This window comes from Heterodontus francisci, chromosome X, assembly GCF_036365525.1.
Source record: "Heterodontus francisci isolate sHetFra1 chromosome X, sHetFra1.hap1, whole genome shotgun sequence".
In the NCBI taxonomy this organism is placed as follows: Eukaryota; Metazoa; Chordata; class Chondrichthyes; order Heterodontiformes; family Heterodontidae; genus Heterodontus; species Heterodontus francisci.
In genome coordinates, this window is record NC_090421.1 from 20,809,094 (window position 1) to 20,835,946 (window position 26,853).

At 46.7% G+C, this 26,853-nt stretch overlaps 1 protein-coding gene across 2 annotated transcripts in view; it reads left to right on the forward strand.

Moving 5' to 3' along the window:
• The first annotated feature begins 5,281 nt into the window (after positions 1-5,281).
• Positions 5,282-26,853, forward strand: part of tfcp2 (transcription factor CP2) — a 170,809-nt gene continuing 149,237 nt past the window's right edge. For both annotated transcript variants that reach the window (XM_068024451.1, XM_068024452.1), the window contains exon 1: positions 5,282-5,614. In XM_068024451.1, coding sequence (XP_067880552.1) covers positions 5,493-5,614 — 122 coding nt within the window. In that variant the 5' untranslated portion in view covers positions 5,282-5,492. The remainder of the gene's footprint in view (positions 5,615-26,853) is intronic.

Genomic DNA, 26,853 nt, shown 5'->3' on the forward strand with positions numbered 1-26,853 from the left:
GGTCAATAAATGCAGTTGCAACATCCCTGAAGCAATATGACCACACCCATCATTCCCCTGGAACTTGCGCCTGGAGATGTCACAGGATTCCTGTCCTCAGTCTCTGCTTCACATGACAGGCTGCAACAGAGTTATGTCATTTGCTGTAATGATCCGCACACAGCACCTGCATCAGAAACGGACCTTCCTGTTGGCATGAAGGTTACCACAGCATTAAGCTTCCATGCCACGTGCCACAGCAGGAGAGATCTGACACATCAATGCACCATGTGTCAGGGAAGTGACAACTGCTATATTTGAAAGGGACAAAACCTTCATCGCTTTTCCTGTGGACAGGATGCACAGCTTTCACTGGATGGCAGCGTTCTCTCGAGTGCATTAGAAAGACGGAGGTTGAGGGGGGACCTGATTGAGGTGTACAAAATCATGAGAGGTATAGACAGGATGGATAGCAAGAAGCTTTTTCCCAGAGTGGGGGATTCAATTACTAGGGGTCACGAGTTCAAAGTGAGAGGGGAAAAGTTTAGGGGGGATATGCGTGGAAATTTCTTTACGCAGAGGGTGGTGGGTGCCTGGAACGCGTTGCCAGCGGAGGTGGTAGATGCGAACACGATAGCGTCTTTTAAGATGTATCTAGACAGATACATGAATGGGCAGGAAGTAAAGAGATACAGACCCTTAGAAAATAGGTGACATGTTTAGATAGAGGATCTGGATCGGGGCAGGCTTGGAGGGCCGAAGGGCCTGTTCCTGTGCTGTAATTTTCTTTGTTCTTTGTTCTTTGTTGAATCCAGTATCAATGTGGGCATCGAAGCTCTTCAGGTCCTTGCCCTTCATAATTAGGAAGGTGTTCCACTAAATAAATGTTTAAATGGTATATCACCCCAGAAACATCTTTCACATCAGTGCCTGTTAACCAGAAAACAGCCACATGTCTTCATTAGGCAGTACCCAAAATGTCCATATTATTTAAAGAGAATAAACATTGGGTGGATAGTCCTTTGGTGATCAGGGTTACCCTCTGCATCCATGGCTGCTGATCCCTCGAGAAAGCCCATTCTCGGCCTGGATGCCTCCGTATCTGTTTGCAATTCCTCAGCTGTCACCTCCACCTGAAAGAGAAATATGCCATGCAACTTAGGCACAATAAAAGAGTGTTCACAACAGGGCAATGATTGTGTGCAAAGCTTGCAATGGTGCTTCCCAAAGAGTCCAGTAATTCCCATGAGGTTTGTGACACAGTTGACTGGTCTCAAAGTCTGAGCAAAATGAACAAGTACAGCTTGCTTTGCCTCACTTCTGATACCAATGCAATTCCTCCTTATTGGGAGCCAGATATGAGGGACCTGAGTGCATTAACTCAATCAATGACCTGCATCCATGCACTTGTGCTTTTAATAGAGGTCCAGTTCTTTTACAGCAGGACCTCCAACTCCTCAGCACCAGAGGGAGAAATGTTGCTTATACGTTCCCACTGTGCCATTGTGAACAACTGGTAACCTTTCCATCACCACCACAATTTCTCCTTTCATAGCTAAACCTTTATAAATCACATGGTAGGCCTCAGCTGAAGTATTCTATTCAATTCTGAGCATCTCTCGACCTCTTCACTGTTGTTAAATTATCAGACAGCTTGTCCAACATCCAGTATTGGATGAGCAGAAATTTTCACCATCTAAAATATTGGGAAGGGCAAAGCAATTGTCTTCGGTCCCCATCATTAAACTCCGCTGCCTCACCATCAACTCTATCCTTTCTCTTGCAATCGGCTGAGATTAAACTAGTCTGTTGCACGCTTGGTGTCATATTTGACTCCGAGATGAACTTCCAACCATACGTCGATGCCATCACTGGGACCGCCTATTACCATCTCTGTAACATCACTCAACTTTGCCCTTGCCTCAGTTCATCTGCTGCTGAAACCATCATTCATGCCTTTGTTACCTCTACACCTGAATACTTCAAGGCACTCCTGGCCAGCCACCCACATTCTACACTCCGTAAACTTGAGCTCATCCATAACTCTACTGCCCGTATCCTCACTCGCACCAGTCATTCATCACCCCAGTGCTTACTGACCTACATTGGCTCCCTGTTAAGTAACATGTCGATTTTAAAATTCTCATCTTTATTTTCAAAGCCTCCATGGCCTTGCCCTTCCCTATCTCTATAACCTCTTCCAGCCCCACAACTCTCCAAGATATTTGCACTTCTCCAACTCTGACCTCTTGCTCAACCCTGATTTTAATCACACCACTACTGGTGGCCGTGCCTTCAGCTGCCTGGGCCCTAATCTCTGGAATCCCTCCCTAAACCTCTCTGCCTGCCTATCGCTCTCTCCTCCTTTAAGATGCTCCTTAAAACCTACCTCTTGCCCTAACAGGATTTTGAGTCCTTAACCAAGTACCTCAACTATGCATATTTTTTATTCATTCGTGGGATGTGGGTGTCGCCAAGGCAAGCATTTATTGCCCATCCCTAATTGCCCTTGAGGAGCTGGTAGTGAGCTGCCTTGTTGTGTGACTCGGGGTTGAACATACAGGTGGTGGTGTTCCCATGTGCCTTTGTCTTTCGAGGAAGTAGAGATCGTGGGTTTGGAAGGTGCTGTCAAAGGAGCCTTGGTGAGTTGTTGCAGTGCATTTTTTAGATGGTACACACTGCTGCCATTGTGCACACATGGTGGAGGGAGTGAATGTTTAAGGCGGTGGAAGGGGTGCCTATCAAGTGGGCTTCTTTGTCCTGAATAGTGTTGAGCTTCTTGAGTGTTGTTGGAGCTGCACTCATCCAGCCAAGTGGAGAGTATTTCATCACACTCCTGACTCGTGCCTTGTAGATGGGACAGGCTTTGGGGAGTCAGGAGGTGAGTTACTCGCCACAGGATTCCTAGCCTCTGACCTGCTCTTGTAGTCACGGTATTTATATGGCTATTCCAGTTCAGTTTCTAGTCAATGGTAACCCCCAGGATGATGATTGTGGGGGATTCAGTGATAGCAATGCCATTGAACATCAAGGGGAGATGGTTAGATTATCTCTTGTTTGAGATGGTCATTGCCTGGCATCTGTGTGACACTAATGTTACTTGCCACTTATCAGCCCAACCCTTAATGTTGTCCAGGTTTTGCTGCATGTGGGAACGGACTGTTTCAGTACGAGGAGTCGCGAATGGAACTGAGCACTATGCAATCATCAGCGACCATCTTCCACCTCTGACCTTATGATTGAAGGAAGGTCATTGATGAAGCAGCAATGTCCTGGGCTGAGATGTCTGGCCTCCAACAACCACAACCATCTTCCATTATGTTAGATATTTATTTATTTATTTTTAGAGATACAGCACTGAAACAGGCCCTTCGGCTCACTGAGTCTGTGCCGACAATCAACCACCCATTTATACTAATCCTACACTAATCCCATATTCCTACCACATTCCCACATGTCCCTATATTTCCCTACCACCTACCTGTACTAGGGGCAATTGCTAATGGCCAATTTACCTATCAACCTGCAAGTCTTTGGCATGTGGGAGGAAACCGGAGCACCCGGAGGAAACCCACGCAGACACAGGGAGAACTTGCAAACTCCACACAGGCAGTACCCAGAACTGAACCTGGGTCACTAGAGCTGTGAGGCTGCGGTGCTAACCACTGCGCCACTGTGCTGCAGTGGAGAGTTTGTCCCCCTCTCCCCGATTCCCATTGACTACAATTTTGCTTAGGCTCCATGATGTCACGCTCAGACAAATGCTACCTTGATGTCAAGGGCAGTCACTCTCACCTCACCTCTGGAGTTAATCTCTTTTGTCCATGTTTGAATCAAGGCTGTAGTGAGGTCTGGAGCTGAGTGGCTCTGGCAGAACACAAACTGAGCATAAGTGAGCAGGTTATTGCTAGGTGCCACTTGATGGCACTGTCAATGACACCTTCCATCACTTTTCTGATGATTGAGAGTAGACTGATGGGGTGGTAATTGGCTGGGTTGGATTTGTCCTGCATTTGTGGACAGGACATACCTGGGCAATTTTCCACATTGCAGGGTAGATGCCAGTGTAAAGGCTTGTAAGTCAAATGGCCTCCTTCTATGCCAGAATGACTCTTTATGACTCTAAAATATATTTTGAAATTTGTCACCTATATTGTGAAATTTGACATTTAGCTATGCCAGTGTAAAATAGTTACAGGATGTGACCTGGAAGGAATGTTAACAGTTTAAAATCACTGACCAGAGTATGTAAAGTGTTTTCCACCTTTTATTTCACCTTAGTTCTGGAAAATCTGTGCACTAATATCAGCACTGTTCACCTTTACGGGACATATGCTTCACAGGCAATGAATTAGTTTTGAAATATAGTGGTTGCTTTTTTGTTGGGAAATGTGGCACCCAATATTTGCACAGCAAGATCACATAAACAAGATGAATTTGCTGTAAATCAGGGAGTGCCACAGGATCTTTTATGGCCACGTGAATAGTCAGACAAGGTCTCACTTTAATATCTTGCTTGAAAGGTGTCACATCTGACAACTGTTCCCGACAGTTCATCCAATGTTGTCCTTCTGCTCATCTAGCTGTAGTGAATTTCGTAATTTGCTAGTAATTTTAGAATATGTATACAGCTATGACAGAATTTGTATATTTTCTGCAGACCTGTATTGATTTTTCGGGACAAAGTTTTTTGAAACTTTTTTTTTGTTGCAATGTCGGCACGCAGAGCAAATACTTTTGAATAGGTGGCGAAGATGCTTCATCAGTTCTTGGGGATATTTACCTTATTGTTCTGTCAGCACTGTGGGTCTTTTTGCATATGCAAGTGCCTCAGTGTTGCTCTCCTGATGTTCAGTACAAGTTGGGTAGCAGTGTTTTAAAATTGCTAGTCTGGAAAATGCACCAGTGGGCATCAGGTGACTGTTTAGCCTCCCAGCACTGACTGGGCTGATAGGTGAATAGTCCTTTGGGAAAGATACCAGGGACTGGAAGGAAAGCGCAGCCAGGGGTTAAAACGTCTTTGGGGGGGGGGGAACTGGTCCAGAGGAAATTACAAGAGTTTGCTTTTTTTCCCCAACTATTGCGCGGACTTCACTGTTGAACCAAATTGTTGAATTTAAAAAAGGACAACCCATTCCTTGCGCGTCACATTATCCTGATAGCGAGGAATAAGCCCCGCTCTCTCGCGGGTTGTGATTGGTAGATTCGTAAATGACGCCACACGGAGCAAGGATCCCCGGTCCCGATTGGGCAGCGGAGCTTGATTGACAGTAATTCGCCTGCCAATCAGAGTGCAGTGTCTCCTGGAAAGCTCCCAGCGGCGCCATCTTTGATGGGTAGAATATGGTGCGGGGTGTGTGAGCTGGGGGAACGGTATCTTCCCTCTCTCTCTGCGCCATTCTCGCTTCTTTATTACCTCTCACCGGGAAAGGTGATTTCTCTGAGCGTTTTCCCCTCTTGAGGAGTGCAGCTTTTTTCCAGCCCGGATTGTTACCCTTTTATTGAGTGCGGCCATGGCCTGGGCGCTGAAGATGCCGATGCCGGATGAGGCGATTGAATCTGGGCTGGTGCAGGATTTCGATGCCAGTTTGTCTGGAATCGGCCAGGAATTGGGGGCGGGAGCCTACAGTATGAGGTACTTGTTTTATATATACATACATGTAGAAGCACTGTACAAAAAAACAAGTGTACGATCTGCTCTCTCGGTGTTGAGCTGTTTCCCATTGGTACTAACCTGGATTTACACAAGTAGAAGGTCCTGCTCAAAATCCATCAAAACTTCAAAACACATCGTCAACGTGCTACTTCAGACAGACCTTGCATGTTCGTAATATGCTTGGCTTCAAACGTTGATGTTCCCTAAGGGTTCAGTTAGTATTCCCGCCCCCATCTCTTATGAAATGATTTGTACTGCTGTTCAACATTCAAGTGCAACATAACAGCAAATTATTGCATTACCTTGTGTGATAATGGGCCATAGAAGCCAGGTTCTATTTCTGGTCTGCACTGAGTTTGCTGATCTTGCCAGAGTTTTACTCTGAGGATTCTAATTCACAATCACTACAACACAGAAGGAGGCCATTTTGCATGTCACATATATGCTGGCTCTCTGAAAGAGCAGTTTACCTAGTGCCACTCACCTTGCCTTCTCTCCATAACCCTGCATATTCTTCCTTTTCAGATAACAATCTCCCTTGATTGTAACCTCGACTCCACATTCCCGCTTACCCCCAATAACCTTTCACCAATCCAGCATGCCTTGGTTTGAATCTGCCTTTACCACATTCTCAGGTAGTGCATTCCAGATCCTAACCACTCGCTTTGTGAAAAAGTTTTTCCTCGTGCCGCCATTGCTTCTTTTGCCAATCACCTTAAATCTGTGTCTTCTGGTGCATGATCTTTCCACCAGTGGGAACAGTTTCTCCTCATCTACTCTATCCAAACCCCTCATAATTTTGAACACCTCTATCAAAAAGGGAGGGAGGCAGAAAGCAGGGAACTACAGCCAGTTAGCTTAACATCTGTCAAAGGGAAAATGTTAGAAGCTGTTATTAAAGACGTTATAGCAGGGCATTTAGAAAAATTCAAGATAATCAGGCAGTCAATATAGTTTTGTGAAAGGGAAATCATGTTTAGCCAATTCACTGGAGTTCTTTGAAGAAGTAACATGTGTTGTGGATAAATGGGAGCCGGTGGATGGACTGTACTTAGATTTCCAGAAGGCATTTGATAAGGTGCCACATCAAAGTTTATTGTGGAAAATAAAAGCTCATTGTATAGGGGGTAACAAATTGGCATGGATAGAAGTTTGTCTAGCTAACAGGAAACAGGGTAGGCATAAATGGGCCATTTTTTGGTTGGCAAGAGGTAATGGTGTGCTGCAGGGATCAGTGCTGGGGCCTCAACTTTTTACAATTTATATAAATGACTTGGATGAAGGGGCTGAAGGTATGGTTGCTAAATTTGCTGATGACAAAGATAGGTAGGAAAGTACTTGTGAATGGATATGAGGCTACAAAGGGATATAGATAGGTTAAGTGAGTGGGCAAAGATCTGACAAATGGAGTATCATGTGGGCAAATGTGAAATTGTCCATTTTGGCAGGAAGAATAAAAAAAAGCATATTATCTAAATGGTGAGAGATTGCAAAGCTCTGAGATGCAGAGGGATCTGGGTGTCCTGGTGCATCAATCGCAAAAGGTTAGTATATAGGTACAGCTAATAGAATGTTATAGTTTATTGCAAGGGGAATTGAATACAAAAGTAGGGAGGTTATGCTTCAGTTATACAGGGCATTGGTGAGACCACATCTGGAGTACTGTGTACAGTTCTGGTCTCCTTATTTAAGGAAGGATGTAAATGCGTCGGAAACAGTTCAGAGAAGGTTCACTAGACTAATACCTGGAATGCGCAGGTTGTCTTATGAGGAAAGGTTGGACAGACTTGTATCTGCTGGAGTTTAGAAGAGTAAGAGGTGACTTGATTTGAAACATATAGGATCCTGAGGGGTCTTGACCGGGTGTGGAAAGGATGTTTCCCCTGTGGGACAATCTAGAACTAGGGGGGTCACTATTTAAAAAGACAGGGATGGAGAGAATTTTTTTCTGAGGTTTGAGAGTCTTTGGAATTCTCTTCCTCAAAAGGCAGTGGAAGCAGAGTCTTTAAATATTTTTAAGGCAGAGGTAGATAGATTCTTGATAGGCAAGGGGGTGAAAGGTTATCGGGGGTAGGCAGGAATGTGGAGTCGAGGTTACAGTCAGATCAGCCATGATCTTGTTGAATGGTGGAGCAGACTAGAGGGCCCAAGTGGCCTACTCCTGCTCCTAATTCATCTGTTTCAATAAATTTCCTCTCAACCTTCTCTTTGAGGAAAACCGTCCCGGCTTCTCCAAAATATCCACATAAATAAAATTCCTTATCCTGGAACCATTCTCGTAAACCTTTTCTGCGCCCTCTCCAATAACTTCACATCTTTCCTAATGTCTGGTGCCCAGAACTGGACGCAGTACTTCAGTTGAGGCTGAACCGGTGTTCTAAACAAGTTCGACATAACTTGTTTGCTTTTGTACACTGTCCCTATTAATGAAGCCTAGGATGCTGTGTACTCTAACCACTCTCTCAAACTGTCCTGTCATCTTCAATAATTTATGCACATGTATACCCAAGTCCCTCAGCTCCTGCACCCCCTTTAGAATTTCACCCTTTATTTTATATTGTCTCTTCGTGTTTTTCCGACCAAAATGAATGGTTTAAGTGGCCCCTAGGCTCGGGAGGGCTGTTGCTGCTGCTGCAGATTGTTATCCAGTGATATTTGCTAGAGAAAAAATGTTTGTGTGTAATGTCAGTATGGACGTTATCTAGTTGGGATTGCTCCCTCCCTGGTTAAATAATGTACCAAAACTCACTATATGTGTTCAGGCATTAAGAATGGCTAGTTGGGAATTTGTTGCTGACCACCAAGCTATGCTTCAGTACAAATGGCTCTATTACAGGGGAGAGGAAATACCATTTCCACGGTATTGTGGAGAAAATATCACTCACATTGATCAGATTTAAATTGCTTTGAAATAATGGATGTGAACCAGCTATACCTCACCACCATCTTTCTGTCAACCCTTCCATTGTCTCTATACTGTCAGACTGCTTGTCTGACATCCAGTGTGGATGAACTGAAATGCCTTCAAACTAAGTATTAGGAAGACTGAAGCCATTGTCTTTGGTCCCTACTGCCAAGCTCCATTCCCTTGTTCCTGACTCCATTCCTCTGGCAGCTCTCTTGAGACTAAACGACAATTTGCAACCTGGGCGTCACATTTGACCAAGAGATTTCGACCACATGTTTAAGCCATCACTAAGATCACCTATTCCCACCTCTGTAATGTTGCCCGAATCTACCCCGCCTCAGCTCATCTGCTAAAACCCTCATCCATGCCTTTGTTACCTCTGAACTTGACTATTCCAAGGCACCCCTGGCTGGTCTTCCACATTTTACTCTTTGTAAACTTGGTCATCCAAAACTCTGCTGCCCGTGTTACACCGAGTCCTACTTGTACTTCTTTCAATGTAGTACGCTGTATTCGCTGCTCACAATATGGTGGTCTCTACATTGGGGAGACCAAACGCAGACTGGGTGACAGCTTTGCGGAACACCTCCGCTCAGTCCGAAAGCAGGACCCTGAGCTTCCGGTTGCTTGCCATTTCAACACTCCCCCCTGCTCTCATGCTCACATCTCTGTCTGGGATTGCTGCAGTGTTCCAGTGACCATCAACGCAAGCTCGAGGAACAGCATATCATTTACTGATTAAGCACACTACAGCCTGCCAGACTGAACATTGAGTTCAATCATTTCAGGGCATGATGGGCCCCCATTTTACTTTTATTAATTATTTTTTCTTTTTTACATTTTTTTGTTTGTTTTTATTTTATTTCATAGTTTGTTCAGTTTGCTTACCCACTTTTTTTTTTCATGTTTGTACTTGCTGTTCAGTTTTCAGTCCGTTAACACCCTCTCCGTACTAATGCTTTGTCGTTCAACACACTACTAACATATTGTTTGCCTTTGCGTGACCTTCTGGTCGGTTATTCTCTGTGACCTTGTCCTATCTGCACCTCTTTTGTTATCTTTTGCCCCACCCCTGCTTTACTTGCTTAAAACCTTTCACATTTCTAATATTTGCCAGTTCTGAAGAAGGATCACTGACCTGAAACGTTAATTCTGCTTCTCTCTCCACAGATGCTGCCAGACCTGCTGTGTATTTCCAGCATTTCTTGTTTTTATTTCAGATTTGGGCAGCGCAGTGGTTAGCACTGCAGCCTCACAGCTCCAGGGACCTGCGTTCAATTCTGGTTACTGCCTGTGCGGAGTTTGCAAGTTCTCCCTGTGACCGCGTGGGCTTTCGCCGGGTGCTCCAGTTTCCTCCCACAGCCAAAGACTTGCAGGTGATGGGTAAATTGGCCATTATAAATTGCCCCTAGTATAGTTAGATGGGTGGGGATGTGGTAGGAATATGGGATTAGTGTAGGATTAGTATAAAATGGGTGGTTGATGGTCGGCACAGACTCGGTGGGCCGAAGGGCCTGTTTCAGTGCTGTATCAATCAATAAATAAAAATAAACAGTTCCAGCATCCGCAGTATTTTGCTTTTATTGCACCAAGTCCTGTTCCCCAATCTTCCCTGTGCTTGCTGACCTGCATTAGCTCCTGGTTAAGCAATGCCTTGATTTTAAAATTCTTATCCTTTTCAAAACCTCCATGGCCTCCCTCCCCCCCCCACCCTTTCTGTAATCTCCTCCAGCCCCACAACCCTCCCAGGTATGTGTTCCTCCAATTCTGGCCTTTTGAGTATCTCCGATTTTTCTCGTTCCACCACTGGCGGCTGTGCTTTCAGCTGCCTAGTCCCTAAGCTCTGGAATTCTCTCCTTAAACCCCTCTGCCTCTTTTCCTCCTTTTAAGACGGTCCTTAAAACCTGCCTATTCTGCCCTGATATCTCCTTTTGTGGCTTGGTGTCAGTTTTTGTTTGATAACGCTCCTGTGAAGCACATTGCATTGTTTTATATTGTGTCAAAGATGCTATGTAAATGCAAGTTGTTGTGAACATTTCAGAATTTCACAATGCATCTGATTTCAATGTCCAGTCAGTAAAATGAATGCTGGTGCCCTGGGTTTAAGCCTGCTCTTTCTTCAACTGCAAAAGTCTTAGCGTGGCAGGGGAGCGTGTGAATCATCTGATCATTTCCTTTATTCCCATATAACCTGGGTTCCCATTTTTCAAAATCCAAATTGTCTGCTTATCTTGAATCTAATGCTCTTGTTTACACAGATCTGGTCTCTGAATCTCATTCCTTGAGTATCTAGATATAGCAAAGTACTGTTGAGTCTTTACGAGTACTTCAGCTAACCTACTGTTTGATACTGCTTACAATTTATTGTAGATATCATAGAATTCTGTGTGTAATACCAATTTTTTTTTTAAATCTTGCATTCACCAGCTTAAACTTGGGCAGTTTTAATGGTTTTCCTTATCTAACTTCTTTGCTCACTCCAAATGCCTTTTGTATTGTCACCAAATAGTAAATTCTGGTATAAAAGGTCCTTTAAGCTTGTTATTTATATATTAAAATTAATTAGTGTGGAGATTGGTTCATGTGCTGCAGTTTTAAAATCCCTTGTAGGTAAAGAGACTCCTGGTTTATGTAGTTTATTACACATTTAGAAGTTTTTCCTGAGTGAATGGGCCTCTTTCTCTATTCAATCTAAAGCTCTTTTTAAAAAATATATGTATTGTGTTTGGCGAGGCGCTGGTGCAGCCGACTCCTGACATGAGTGTCTTGTGCAACAGCCCCAGAGTAAACGTGTTGCATTTGCTGAGCCCTGAAGACCTTTTTGTCCTGGTTGCTGCCAGTTGTGGAATCCATGTGCTGGAAGCCTGTGACACTAGCACCCTACTAAACCTAACAGAGTAAAGGACAGTAATCTTTCTATCATTGAGAATTTGTGCACCTTGACAGTAAGTGTCCAATTCCAAGGTGCATAAAAGAATAATTGGAGAGAGACTGCTTTTCTACCTCGTGCTTTGTTTTAATTTAATGTAAATAAGTTTCCTTCTCCATATGTAGACAAGAAGCTGATTAGTGATTTGGAAATAAAAGACATTTTCAGTGGTGGTACCAATGAATAAAAATTAAGAACATTATGGTTTGACATCCTGAGCAATCGATTATATTAAAAACAAGAAATGCTGGAAATACTCTGCATGTCTGGCAGCATCTGTGGAGAGAGAAGCAGAGTTAACATTTTAGTTCAGTGGGTCACTGACCTGAAGTGTTCACTCTGCTTCTCTCTCCACAGATGCTGCCAGATTTGCAGAGTATTTCCAGCATTTCTTGCTTTTTATTTCAGTTTTCCAGCATCCGCAGTATTTTGCTTTTATTTTACTGAGCAATCTATTGTTTGATTTCTGTCTTAAGATACACAAATAGAAGTGATAACAAGAGGGATATGTAGGAAATAGCTGATTAAGTCCCAATGGTAGTGATGCAAATAGTAAACAAATCATTTATTTGTGATTTGGTATCTTTTGTATATGGTCCATCACTGTTACAGTGGTTTCTGCCCAACAGTGATGGTGATATTTTGATGGCCACAGAAACAAGAAGTGAGGAAACTTGCTGGAAAAGATTTTGTGAAAACAGATGCCACAGATCTATCAAACTTCTTTCTCAACAGGGAAAGGTCAACCGTTAAAAGTGTGATTTGATTTTCCAGATCATCTGATACTTCGCTATAATACTTGACTACATATTTCTTGGTTGTTGCGAGAGCCAGACCGATGGAGAAATCCATTGGAACAGTTGGAGCTACTTAAGTGAGTTAAATAGGGCAGTTTATTTCCCACCCATCTGTGTTTTGAGTCGGGTAACAGAGGACAGGAGGAGGAGGAAAATTCTATGAATGCACTCACCACATTCCCAGTGCAGTTCCAATTTTTTTTGTTCTTTCACAGGATGTGGGTGTTGCTGGCTAGGCTAGCATTTATTGCCCATCCCTAATTGCCATTGAAGATGGTGGTGAGTTGCCTTCTTGAACCACTGCAGTCCATGTGAGGTGGTTACACCCACAGTGCTGTTAGGAAGGGAGTTTTAGAATTTTGACCCAGCAACAGTGAAGGAACAGCGATATAGTTCCAAGTCAGGATGGCGTGGGACTTGGAGGGGAACTTGCAGGTGATGGTGTTCCAATGCATCTGCTGCCCTTTTTCCTTCTATGTGGTAAAGGTCGTGGGTTGGAAGGTGCTGTCTCAAGAGCCTTGAGTTGCTGCAGTGCATCGTGTAGATGGTACACACTGCTGCCGCTGTGTGTTGATGGTGGAGGAAGTGAACGTTGAAGGTGGTGGATGGGGTGCCTGTCAAGTGGGTTGCTTTGTCCTGGATGGTGTCGAGCTTCGAGTGTTGTTGGAGCTACACTCATCCAGGCAAGTGGAGAGTATTCCATCACACTCCTGATGTGCCTTGTAGATGGTGGACAGGCATTTGGGAGACGAGGTGAGTTACTCACCACGGAATTCCCAGTCTCTGACCTGCTCTTGAAGCCACAGTATTTATATGGCCGCTCCAGTTCAGTTTCTGGCCAGTGCTAACCTCCCGGATGTTAATCTGTTAATTGGATTAGTGGTTTGATTATATGCAGGTGAAGGGTGTTAATTTGGGGCTCAGATGAGCACTTATAAGTAGACACTCACTCAGACTGGTGGAGGGTTTTGAATGAGAAGCTACATGTTTCTAATCCAGTTACTCTGCACAATAAATGTGAAACTGAGTAAATATAGGCTCCAGCATTATCCTTCCATAACCAGCTTTGAGATTTAACACATACCATTGAATGTCAAGGGGAGGTTGTTGGATTCTCTCTTGTTGGAGATGGTCATTGCATGGCACTTACATGGTGCGAATGTTACTTGTCACTTATCAGCCCAATCCTGAATGCTCTCCAGGTCTTGCTACATATGGACATGGACTGCTTCAGTATCTGAGCTGTCGTGATTGGTGCTGCACATTGCGCAATCATCAGCGGATATCCCCACTTCTGACCTTGTGATTGAAGGAAGGTCATTGATGAAGGAACTGAAGATGGTTGGGCCTGGGACACTACCCTGAGGAACTCCTGCAGTGATGTCCTGGGACTGAGATGATTGACCTCCAACAACCAGAAGCATCTTCCTTTGCGCTAGGTATGACTCCAACCAGTGGAGAGTTTTATTTACTTATTTTATTATTTAGCGATACAGCACTGAAACAGGCCCTTCGGCCCACCGAGTCTGTGCCGACCATCAACCACCCATTTATACTAATCCTACACTAATCCCATATTCCTACCACATCCCCACCTGTCCCTATATTTCCCTACCACCTACACTAGGGGCAATTTGTAAAGGCCAATTTACCTATCAACCTGCAAGTCTTTTGGCATGTGGGAGGAAACCCGTGCAGACACAGGGAGAACTTGCAAACTCCACACAGGCAGGACCCAGAATTGAACCTGGGTCGCTGGAGCTGTGAGGCTGCGGTGCTAACCACTGCGCCGCCCAGTTTTTCCCCTGATTCCCATTGACTCCAGTTTTGCTCGGGCTCTTTGATGCCATACTCGGTCAAATGCTGCCTTGATGTCAAGGGCAGTCATTCTCACCTCACCTCTTGAGTTCAGCTCTTTTGTCCACGTTTGGACCAAGACTGTAATGAGGGCAGGAGCTGAGTGGCTGTGGCAGAACCCAAATTGAGCGTCAATGAGCAGGTTATTGCTGAGTAAGTGCCGCTTGATAGCCCTGTCGACGACACCTTCATCACTTTTCTGATCGAGAGTAGACTGGGTGGGAATTGGCAGGGTTGGATTTGTCCTGCTTTTTGTGTACAGGACATACCTAGGCTAGATCTTATCCCATTTAGCACAGTGGTAGTGCCACACACCACGATGGAGGGTATCCTCAATGTGAAGACGGAACTTTGTCTCCACAAGGTCTGCGCGGTGGTCATTCCTACCAGTACTGTCATGGACAGATACATTTGCAACAGGTAAATTGGTGAGGTCAAGTAGGTTTTTTTCGTCTTGTGGCTCTCACCACCTGCCACAGACCCAGTCTAGCAGCTATGTCTTTAGGACTCTGCCAGCTCGGTTAGTAGTGGTGTTACCAAGCTGCTGTTGATGATGGACATTGAAGTCCCCCACCCAAAGTACATTCTGCGCCCTTGCCAGCCTCAGTGCTTCTTCCAGTTGGTGTTCAACATGGAGTATGGGTTCATCAGCCGAGGGTGGAGGTGGGGGGTGGTAGGTGGCCATCAGCAGGAGGTTTCCTTGCCCATGTTTGACCTGATGCTTTGAGACTTCATGGGGTCTGGAGTCAATGTTGAGGAGTCCCAGGGTAGCGCTCTCCCAACTGTGTACCACCACCTCTATTGGGTCTGTTTTCCCAGTGGAACAGGACATACCCGGGGTGGCGATGGCAGTGTCTGGGACATTGTCTGTAAGGCATGACTTAGTGAATATGACTATGTCAGGCTGTTACTTGACTAGTCTGCGGGACAGCTCTCCCAACTTTGGCACAAGCCCCCTTTTTTTTTAAATTTCCAAAAATACTTCATTCACAAAAATCTGTTTTTAAAAAAAAACGTTGCAAAACAGTTCCAAACAGCACCAAGTGAAACAATACGAACAGTGCAAAGGAGATCAGTTTCCTTCAATACAGGAGTGAGTTGCCCCACAACCCTTCCATTTCATTTTGCATGCCATGTACATTTTACAGCAAACAAATATTTTCCAGATAAAGTTCGAAGGGTTTTCCATGGATCCATCCCCTCAGTTCAGCTTGGTGGGGGGACCTTACACAGTGGTCTTTCCACATTGAGCCTTTGCTGCGGCTGCCCCAAGCTTTAGTGCGTCCCTCAGCACGTAGTCCTGGACCTTGGAATGTGCAGGTCTGTAACATTCAGTCGTGGACAACTCTTTGCGCTGGAAGACCAGCAAGTTTCGGGCAGACCAAAGGGCGTCTTTCACCGAATTGATAGTCCTCCAGCAGCAGTTGATGTTTATCTCTGTGTGCGTCCCTGGGAACAGCCCGTCGAGCGCAGACTCCTGTGTTAGAGCTGCTTGGGATGAACCTCGACAAAAACCACTGCATCTCTTTCCACACCTGCTTTGCAAAGACACGTTCCAGAAGGAGGTGGGCAACCGTCTCTTCCCCACCACAGCCACCTCGAGGGGGTGAGACTTCGGGCGTGCAGGAAGGATCTGACTTGGAGAGCTCTGCTCACCACCAGCCAAGCTACATATTGGTGCTTGTTTGAAAATTCTGGTGATGAGGCATTCCGCCAAATGACTTTGGCAGTCTGTTCGGGGAACCATCCGACAGGATCCACCATCTCCTTTTCCCCTGGGGCCTTGAGGACATTCCGTGCAGACCACTGCCTGATGGATTGGTGGTCAAAGGTGTTTTTCCGCAGAAACTTTCCCATGAAGGATAGGTGGTACGGCACGGTCCAACTGGATGGAGCGTTCTGCGGCAATGTGACCAGGTCCATCCTTAACACCGGAGACAGATAGAACCTCAGCACGTAGTGACATTTGGAGTTTGCGTACTGGAGGTCTACACATGGCTTGATGCAGCCGCACATGAAGGTAAGCATCAGGATGAGGGTGATGTTGGGTACATTTTTCCCGCCCTTATCCAGAGGTTTGAACATAGTGTCCCTCTGGACCCGGTCCATTTTAGATCCCCAGATGAAGCGGAAAATGGCTCGGGTGACCGCCACAGCGCAGGAGTGGGGTCTGGGCCAGACCTGCGCCATGTATGCCAACAACGTGACCAGGTTCTTAGCCATAATGGAAAGATCACTGCTCCCACATGCTCAGCTTGTGTTGTACCCTGGCTGCTCGCTCCTTCCAGGTTTTGGTGCATGCCCCGGCCCTTACGCACCATCTCCCCAGCGCCTTCAGGTAATCTGACCTGACTGTGAAGGGGACAAAGGATCGGTCAGCCCAGTTCCCGAAGAACATGGCCTCGCTCTTGCAGTGGTTAACTTTGTCTCCCGAGGCCAGTTCGAACTGGCCGCAGATGCTCATCAGTCTGCGCACAGACAGTGGATCCGAGCAGAAGACTGCGACGTCATCCATGCAGAGGGAGCTTTTAACCCGAGTGCCTCCACTGCCTGGGATTGTCACCCCTCTTATGCTCGCATCCTTCCTAATAGACTCAGCAAAGAGTTCAATACAGCAAACAAACAAGACTGGGGAGAGAGGACAGCCCTGTCTGACTCCAGATTGGATCGGGAAACTTTCCGATTCCCACCCATGGATGGAGACTGCACTACTGATGTTTGTGTAGAGCAGTTTGATCCAATTGCAGATTCCCTCTCCAAACCCCATTTTGGAAAGCACGTCCATCATGTAGGTGTGCGATATCCTGTCAAAAGCCTTCTCCTGGTCCAGGCTGATGAGGCAGGTGTCCACCCTCCTGTCCCATACATAGGCGATCCTATCCCTGAGTAGCGCAAGACTATCAGAGATCTTCCTGCCGGGTACAGTGCAGGTCTGATCGGGGTGGATCACCAACTCCAGAGCAGACTTGACTGGCTGACTTTTGACAGAATCTTGTAGTCAACATTAAGCAGGGAGTTGGGCCGCCAATTTCTGATTTCTGCCCTCTTCCCCCTTCTGCTTGTAGATGAGGGTGATGATGCCTTTCCTCATGGATTCTGACATGCTGCCGGCCAGGAGCATACTCTCGTATACTTCTAGCAGGTCCGGGCCGACCCAGTCCCACAGGTCTGAATACAACTCAACCGGTAAGCCGTCGCTTCTGGGAGTTTTACTCATCTCTAAGGACTTGACGGCCTTTGTCAGCTCGTCCAGAGTTAGCGGCTTGTCCAGTTTCTCCCTCGTGCTGTCATCTAAGACCTCTGATAGATGACCGGAAGGATTGGGAGGTTCTGCTGTCTGTGGGCTTCGCATCATACAGCCCAGCATAAAAGGATTTGCTGATCCTTAGTATGTCGGACTGTGAAGACGTTACCGAGCCATCCTCTTCCTTCGGGCTGCTTAGCACGGAGCTCTCTGTGTACCTTTTGGAAGTAGTAACACCAGCACGTCTCATCCTGCTCGAGGGAGCGGACTCTAGACCTTGATCTTGGAGGCCTCCGTTGCAAAGAACGAGGCCTGCTGACTCTTCACCTCATGCAGGTCCTCCTTGACCTCGACCCCCATTGACTGCAGCCAGAGCAGATTTTGCATACTTTTCTGGAGTCGGGACATTTCCCTCTGTCTCTCTCTCGCCCTCTGAACACCTTTTGAAGATAAAGAACCTCTTGAAGTCCTTGATCGCCTCCCACCAGTGAATTGGAGACTGAGGGGTTTCACGGTCCTCCAACCTTTGTAATCCCGTTTGAGATCCTCAACGTTCTCTGGGGTTAGCAGTGTAGCATTGAGCTTCCATGTCCCCCTGCCAACCCGCTGGTCGTCCTGTAAGTGACAGTCAGCCAATAAGAGGCAGTGGTCAGAGAAGAACACCGGCTTGATGTTGGTGGATCTGACAGTGACCGCACAGGACAAAAACAGGAAGTCAATCCTGGAATGGGCAGACCCGTCTGATCTTGACTAGGTGTATCTATGATGCGTTCCATCTGCAGGTTTGCTGAAGATGTCGTACAGTTTGGCATCTTTAACTGTTTCTATTAGGAATCTGGACGTAGTATGCAGTTTGCTGTCATCACTGCCAGATCGTCCAGCTGCATCGATGATGCAGTTGAAGTCACTGCCTAGGATGACCGGCCTGGACATCGCCAGCAGCAGTGGGAGCTGCTGGAAGACGGTCAGCCGCTCGCTGCACTGAACCGGGGTGTACTCGTTGATCAGACAGAGCGGAGCATTGTTATACATTACATCAGCTATGAGGAGGCGACTGCCCACCACCTCCTCGACCTCGGAGATGGTGAAGTTACCTTTCCGCAGCAGAATACCCAGGTCAGAGGAACGCGAATCATTTTCCCCTGACAAGATCGATGGCCCGTGGGACCACCATTGCACAAGCCCCCAGATGTTAGTAAGGAGGACTTTGCAGAGTGGACAGGGCTGGGTTTGCTGTTGTCGTTTCCGGTGCAATAACACCTACAGCTTTTCGGTTGCTGCAACCGGTTCAGTCTGCTGAGCAACTGTGGTGTAACACTTAACCGAATGATTTCCACTTTAAACAGACTTGGCACAGATCGAAAGAAAAGTCTGACAGTGATGGCAGGAAGAGACGAAAACGGCATGCACAAAATGACACTGGCAGCTGCAGCTTCAGTCCGGCGTACGACTGTCTAAATAGTATGGGACATTTGACTGTTGACCTGAGGCAACATCATCATCCGGCAGCCCCGAGTCACCAAGCGGCCTCCTCTGGGGCTAGCACTGCTTGCTCCAAATGGAGTCGGGCCTAGAAAAGGTGGCCCAAACATTGCTCGTCTCAAATCACTTGCTTGGCTTACTGTAGCCAATGGGCATCTCCTACAGCGCTGCAAAAGAAAGTAATATGAATGCAAAAATGAAAACAAAACATTTTGAAACTGCCTTGCTGGTCCTGGAATATTCACACACCTGGCTAGACATTGATATCACAGCACTCTGGAGCTCGTTTCAGAGCAGGGATCATTGACCGAGCATGGATCAGGTTATATGCTTTTCTGCTAAGGGAAAGGTGAAGATGAATAACGCCTCAGGTGTTGGATTTATGATTAAGAACTCCATTGCCAGCAGGCTTCAGAACCTCCCCATTGTTTTTTCTGATTGATATCCCTACGACTTCCAATCCAGGGTAACCAGTTCGGCACCATTCTTGACATATATACTCCTCCCCCAACAAGCCAATATAGTGACCTGTACAACTTTTTCTCCTGAAGGGTGGAGAAGAAAAGCCAAGAATTACTGTTGTGAATCAAATTGATTTCCACATCTAAATCTATATATTGTCTGATGCATACTTCCTGCCTGCAAACTTAACTAGTCAATTTTGAGCTGCATGTTTGCATATGGAGTTTCAATGTTTAAATGTTGACCATCATAATGACAAACCCCTATCTAAACACCTTCCCACCACAGTTTGTTTCTAAACCAATTGAATTGCTCAAAATACATTTTGGGGGAAAAATGCATCAATACCTCTTAGTAATTGCAATTTCTAACGCTGAAAACACTACTTAAAATATATAATCTCCATCATAATTAACTTTTTACTTGCTTTCTTTTAATAACTTCAATAAAACTTTACTTAGAGGCCAGAGGCAGTCTCTGAAGCTTTTGGCTTCAATTGCAGATTTTACCTTTAGTGATTAGAGCGAAGGTCTAATTGTATCTATGCATTCTAAGCACGTGTAGACTGTGTCAGCACGTAATCCAGTCATTAGTGTGACTTGAAGAGTAGAAAGGTGCATCTCATCATGTAAGAAGCTTTTGGTTTTTGCACAAGACTTTGAAAAGTTAATTTTGAGAAACAAAAGAAACTCTCCTGGACCACTTTAGGCTTAAGGATTTTTTAAATAGATATTAAAAGCTTAAACTGTAAGTTGAGTGTTTTGAGGTGATTTTTGTTTATGGAATTTTTTTTAACTACATACTAAGTTGCCAAGGCCTATGCATAGAGTGCACATTGCAAAATATGAGCCCCCAGTGCATGATTTTCCATCCACTAATTTTTAAGAAAGCATCAATTTACTCATGTGCCTTAAGATGGGAGCATCTGACAATGGGAATAAAGATTTAGAGGAGGGGTGGGGGAGGGCCAGATATACTCAAGGGCACAGAAAAGGCTACAAACAAAGTCGAGAAGATGCTGCCAAATGGAACAGGGTGCGAGTCTGTTTGAAAGGAGTCGAAGGCAGTTTGGGTCCTCATCTCCCTCTGGAACCTAGTAACCCCTAATACTGCCAGACTTCCCCAATGCTGGAAAAGCCCTTTCTCAGTCCTGCTCTGCTTAAGGGCACTTTGTTCCTGTGGGAATGCAGAGCAAATAAATGATCATGGCTGCTGCCTTAACAGTTTTCACAAAGATGGATGGAATCATGGAATACAATCCCCAAAACACATGTAAAAATTCTATAATCCCATGCAGTATAAACAGTCAGTCACTGTTTAACAGCTCTGTAGATGATCTCTTGATATGTGCAGTGGCAGTTAGTGTTGTACCAACTATCTTTGAGTCACTGACTGTTGTACTGCTGATTGGATATGTTTAGTTTAGTTTAGAGATACAGCACTGAAACAGGCCCTTCGGCCCAGCGAGTCTGTGCCGACCATCAGCCACCCATTTATACTAATCCTACACTAATTCCATATTCCTACCACATCCCCACCTGTCCCTATATTTCCCGACCACCTACCTATACTAGGGACAATTTATAATGGCCAATTTACCTACCAACCTGCAAGTCTTTTGGCTTGTGGGAGGAAACCGGAGCACCCGGAGAAAACCCACGCAGACACAGGGAGAACTTGCCACTCAGGCAGTACCCAGAATTGAACCCAGGTCGCTGGAACTGTGAGGCTGCGGTGCTAACCACTGCGCCACTGAAAGTGCAATGGAACATAGGGTTGTAGCTGAACCTGTAGGTATGCACTTCACTCATTGGGATTGGATGAAACAAACCATAATTAAGTCCTGAAGGGGATAAAACATGTAGCAGACATAAGAATTGTTTTCTAGAACAGTCTTGGGGACAACCCCCACTCTAAGAAAGGTGGATGCTGGGCACTTTATTTGGTCCATTTCCCAGTATTTTGACGTCTACAATGATATGGCTACTGCATTTCTCATATAAAAAGGAAGAAACTTCTGCTAAATTTTATTGAAAACTGTTTTCTCTTCCCCCAGTTTAATTAATTTTCTTTTTTTAATGTGCCTAACAGCAAATAGGGGATTTAATCCTGGGTCCTACTGATTGCTGGATCAATCCAGTCTCCTACCAGCCAACAAAGTGATTTCCTTTTAACTGAAAGATGTTTGAAAATTTGTTGAAAAAATTAATTAACATAAAATAGAGAAAAATTTCACCAAAAGCAAAATAGTACAGATACCGGGGCTGGATTTTCACTGCGGGCTTCTGAACACCACCACCAGGCTTAAATGTGTGTCAGAAACCCACACTGTGGCCAGGATTTTATGGGCCCCCCTGAGGCGGGGGCACAGAATATTGTGAAGCGTGCTGGGATGTCACCTCCCCGTCGCCAAGTGATCTTCCTGGGGACGGGATAGGCCAATGACAGCCTTCCTGCCCAAAGGCTAATTGAGGCCCTTAACTAGCCTCTTAATGGGATCTTACCAGCAGCGGGGGGAAGGGGTCTCCGCCATGCGGGGAGGACACCTTGCTATATTAGGTGCCCTCCCTGTGGGCTTGTGGTGGGGGGGGCGGGGTGCCTCCTCTGTGGGCAATTTGTGGCCCACGGAGGACCCCCACCGGGAACAACTTACCCACCGGGAACCCCCTCCCCTGGACTTCATGACCACACACCCCCCACCATCCTCCCGGGACCTTCTAGACGGGCCCCAGCGACCCCACCTCACCTACCTCTTCTCTGGGGTTCCACCACTGGGTCTGGGTCCGAGGCCTCTGCAGTACCGGCAGTGGCCACCACTCCCAGTGGTGCTGCCAATACTGCTGAGCTGCTGGCCTTCTGATTGGCCAGCAGCTCTTGGACGCAGGAGTCCTGTCTCTTTAAAGTCTTTCCAGAGGCATCCCGCCTCTGAAACTTTAATTGAAAAACACTGGACGATCATTCCAGGGAGTCACGAAAATGCAGAGGCAGGATACCCCCCCACCTTTTTGGCTCGGCGCCCGCCTCCAACACAAAATCCAGCCCTGTGTGGAAAACAGTGACTCACTGTGATTTTCCCCAGGGCAGCCAATTACTGACCAGAGGCAGGTTCACCATCCAATTAGGGGCGGCGGGCGGGTGGGTTCTCGCAGCTGGAGGGCCAATCAGAGGCCTTTCAGCTTGAAAGGAGCAGCAGGATGCAATGGAATGTGAAGGAGAGGGTGCTTCAAAAAGGAGGCACTCTCTCTCAAACCTTTTCAAATTTAAACTAAAAACGGGTTTGCAGTCAGGCCACAACTGTGTGGGGTGGAGGGAGCCTCTCGACAGGATGCCTGTGGCTGCTTCAGCACCCAGGCAAGCAGGGTGGGCCTGGAGCACTGGCCCTCTGGTATGCCTCCGGGAGGCTGCCTCTAGGCAGTTAAACTGGTCCCCGCTGCCTGTGGGAGCCTGGAGACTGACTGGAAAATCCCAGTCAGCCTCCTTTAATTGGTCTTAAGTGGCCCCTAATGAGCCGTGACGGCCACACACCGCGTGTGGGTGGGTAGCCATAACCCCATCACCACCTCCAGGAAAAAGGCCCAGGGTGAAATGGAGCCAGGAAACCAGCATGCTGACTGGCTATTTTTAGCTCTTGCCAACCTCCGATCCCAGCCCCAGCAGAACCTAAAAATCAAGCCCTGGAAATCTGAAACATAAATGCTGGAAACATTCAGCAAGTCAGGCAGCATCAGGAGAATGCCAAGGTTTCAGGTGTAACCGCGTTGATGAAGGATGAGGAGGGTTATACCTTAAAGCTTAATATTTTTCCTTTCAGTACAGTTGCCTGACAGGCTGAGTGTTTCTATCATTTTTTATAAATTTAGAGCACAGGAGGCCATTCAGCCCATTGTGTCTATGCTGGTTCTTTGAGTGATCTATCCAATTAGTCCCACTCCCCTGTTCTTTCCGCCATATTTTTAATCTTTGTCCTCTGCTTACCGACACTCCTGCCACTGGAAACAGTTTCTCCCTATTCCTAAGGAGAACAATCCTGGCTTCTCTAGTCTCTTCACATGTAGAGTTCCTCAGGGTAGTGTCCGAGGCCCAACCGGCATCAGCTGCTTCATCAATGACCTTCCCTCCAACATAAGGTCAGAAATGGGAATGTTCGCTGATGACTGCACAATGTTCAGTTTCATTTGCACCGCCTCAGATGCTGAAGCAGTCCCTACCCACGTGCAGCAAAACCTGGACAACATTCAGACTGTAGCTGATAAGTGGCAAGTACCATTCGCGCCACATAAGTGCCAGGCAATAACCATCTACAAGATGCACTGTAGCAACTCACCAAGGCTCCTTTGACAGCACCTTCCAAACCGGAGACCTCTACCACCTAGAAGGACAAGGGCAGCAGACACATGAAAACACCACCACCTGCAAGTTCCCCTCCAAGCCACACACCATCCTGACTTGGAACTATATCGCCGTTCCTTCACTATCGCTGGGTCAAAATCCTGGAACTCCCTTCCTAACAGCACTGTGGGTGTACCTACCCCACATAGACTGCAGCAGTTCAAGAAGGCAGCTCACCGCCACCTTCTCAAGGGCAATTAGGAGTGGGCGATAATGCCTAGCCTTGCAGGCGACACCCACATCCCTTGAACAAGGAAAAAAAAATAAAACTGAACTCCCTCATATGCCAACAGTTTTTCTGTTGGCTAACTAATCAGTGTGTTGCATTCATGGCTATTTAGGAGACTTCCTCCTGTTGACTTACAGAATAACAGAATTGTTACAGCACAGAAGGAGCCATGTGGCCCAACGTGTCCATACTGGCGCTCTCAAAGAGCAGTTCCCTCAGTTCCATTCCCCTGCCTTCTCCCCATAACCCCGCACATTCTTCCTTTTTCATATAGCTTAGTTAATATCGAAAGAAAGTAGTTCGATAATGGTCTGAAATTGTCCAGAAATGTTTAATCTTGTACTAATTATCATTGCCATAAATTACATTGTTGTGAAAGGAATTACTTCAACCAAAACAGTTACAGTCTTGTAAAGTGAATCTTTTTTGATCCCATAATGTAATGGGTAGATGCAAATGCGACATAGTAACTGCTTGGAAGGTATGTTTTACTCCTATCTGCCCTACAAGATAGCCTGCAATGATGAACATGCTAATGAGTTAACAACTCTTATTGTGAGGTGGTTTCATTCTGTGCCTTTGATGGAGAGTACAATTGACAACATTTGGTTGGGAATAGTGAACATCTAAGCTCATCTGTGAAAGCTAGGAATGTGCTTTCAACAATGCAAAAATGGGTGCAAGGATTGCTTCCATTAATGTGCGTAGCATTAAATCTACTACGCGATGTGTTTCAACCTTGGATTACCTCGCCAAGGTCAAAGCTGACCTACTGTTTCTGCAGGAGTGTGGAATACCACACCTCAGCACCTACAGGCAGTGGTCGCGATGGTGGTTCCACTGGCCATCGATCTGGTCGGGGGGTAATGATTGTTGTTCCTCCGGCCTGGGTATTCTGCTGCGGGGAGGTAACTTCATCTCTGAAGTTGAGGTGGTGGGCGGTCGCCTCCTCGTAGCAGATGTAATGTACAACAACGCTCCGCTCCGGTTGATCAACGTGTACGCCCTGGTACAACGCAGCGAGCGGCTGACCGTCTTCCAGCAGCTCCCACTGCTGCTGGCGACGTCCAGGCCGGTCATCCTAGGCAGTGACTTCAACTGCATCATCGATGCGGCTGGACGATCCGGCAGTGACGACAGCAAACTGGACGCTACGTCCAGATTCCTAATAGAAACAGTTAAAGATGCCAAACTGCACGACGTCTTCAGCAAACCTGCAGACTGAGCGCAGCGCAGATACACATGGTCAAGATTGGATGGGTCTGCCCGTTCCAGGATTGACTTCCTGTTTGTGTCCCGTGCTGTCACGGTCGGATCCACCGACGTCAAGCCGGTGTTCTTCTCCGACCACTGCCTCTTACTGGCCTGTCACTTACAGGACGACCAGCGGGTTGGCAGAGGAACGTGGAAGCTCAATGCTACACTGCTGACCCCAGAGAACGTTGAACTCAAAAGGGATTACGAAGGTTGGAGGACCGTGAAACCCCTCTTTGAGTCTCCAGTTCACTGGTGGGAAGCGATCAAGGAGAACATCAAGAGGTTCTTCATCCACAAAGGTGTTCAGAGGGCGAGAGAGAGACAGAGGGAAATGTCTCGACTCCAGAAAATTATGCAAAATCTGCTCCGGTTGCAGTCAATGGGGGTCGAGGTCAAGGAGGACCTCCAAGAGGTGAAGAGCCAGCAGGCCTCGCTCTTTGCCACGGAGGCCTCCAAGATCATCTTCCGGTCCAGAGTCCGCTCCATCGAGCAGGATGAGACGTGCTCGCGTTACTTCTTCCAAAAGGTACACAGAGAGAGCTCTGTTATCAGCAGCCTGAAGGAAGAGGATGGCTCGGTAACGTCTTTGCAGTCCGACACACTAAGGATCAGCAAATCCTTTCATGCTGGGCTGCATGACGCGAAGCCCACAGACAGCAGAGCCTCCCAGTCCTTCCTGTCATCTATCACAGAGGTCTCAGATGACAGCACGAGGGAGAGACTGGACAAGCCGCTAACTCTGGACGAGCTGACAAAGGCCGTCGAGTCCTTGGAGATGAGTAAAACTCCCGGATGCGATGGCTTACCGGTCGAGTTGTACTCGGACCTGCTGGAAGTATACGAGAGTATGCTCCTGGCCGGCAGCATGTCAGAATCCATGAGGAAAGGCATCATCGCCCTCATCTACAAGCGGAAGGGGGAGAGGGCAGAAATCAGAAATTGGCAGCCCATCTCACTACTTAATGTTGATTACAAGATTCTGTCCAAAGTCATAACCAGTCGAGTCAAGTCTGCTCTGGAGTTGGTGATCCACCCCGATCAGACCTGTACTGTACCCAGCAGGAAGATCTGATAGTCTTGCGCTACTCAGGGATACGATCACCTATGTGCGGGGCAGGAGGGTGGACGCCTGCCTCATCAGCCTGGACCAGGAGAAGGCTTTTGACAGGATATCGCACACCTACATGATGGACGTGCTTTCCAAAATGGGGTTTGGAGAGGGAATCTGCAATTGGATCAAACTGCTCTACGCAAACATCAGTAGTGCAGTCTCAATCCATGGGTGGGAATCGGAAAGTTTCCCGATCCAATCTGGAGTCAGACAGGGCTGTCCTCTCTCCCCAGTCTTGTTTGTTTGCTGTATTGAACCCTTTGCTGAGTCTATTAGGAAGGATGCGACCATAAGAGGGGTGACAATCCCAGGCAGTGGAGGCACTCGGGTTAAAAGCTCCCTCTGCATGGATGACGTCGCAGTCTTCTGCTCGGATCCGCTGTCTGTGCGCAGACTGATGAGCATCTGCGGCCAGTTCGAACTGGCCGCGGGAGCCAAAGTTAACCACGGCAAGAGCGAGGCCATGTTCTTTGGGAACTGGGCTGACCGATCCTTTGTCCCCTTCACCGTCAGGCCTGACTACCTGAAGGTGCTGGGGATATGGTTTGGAAGG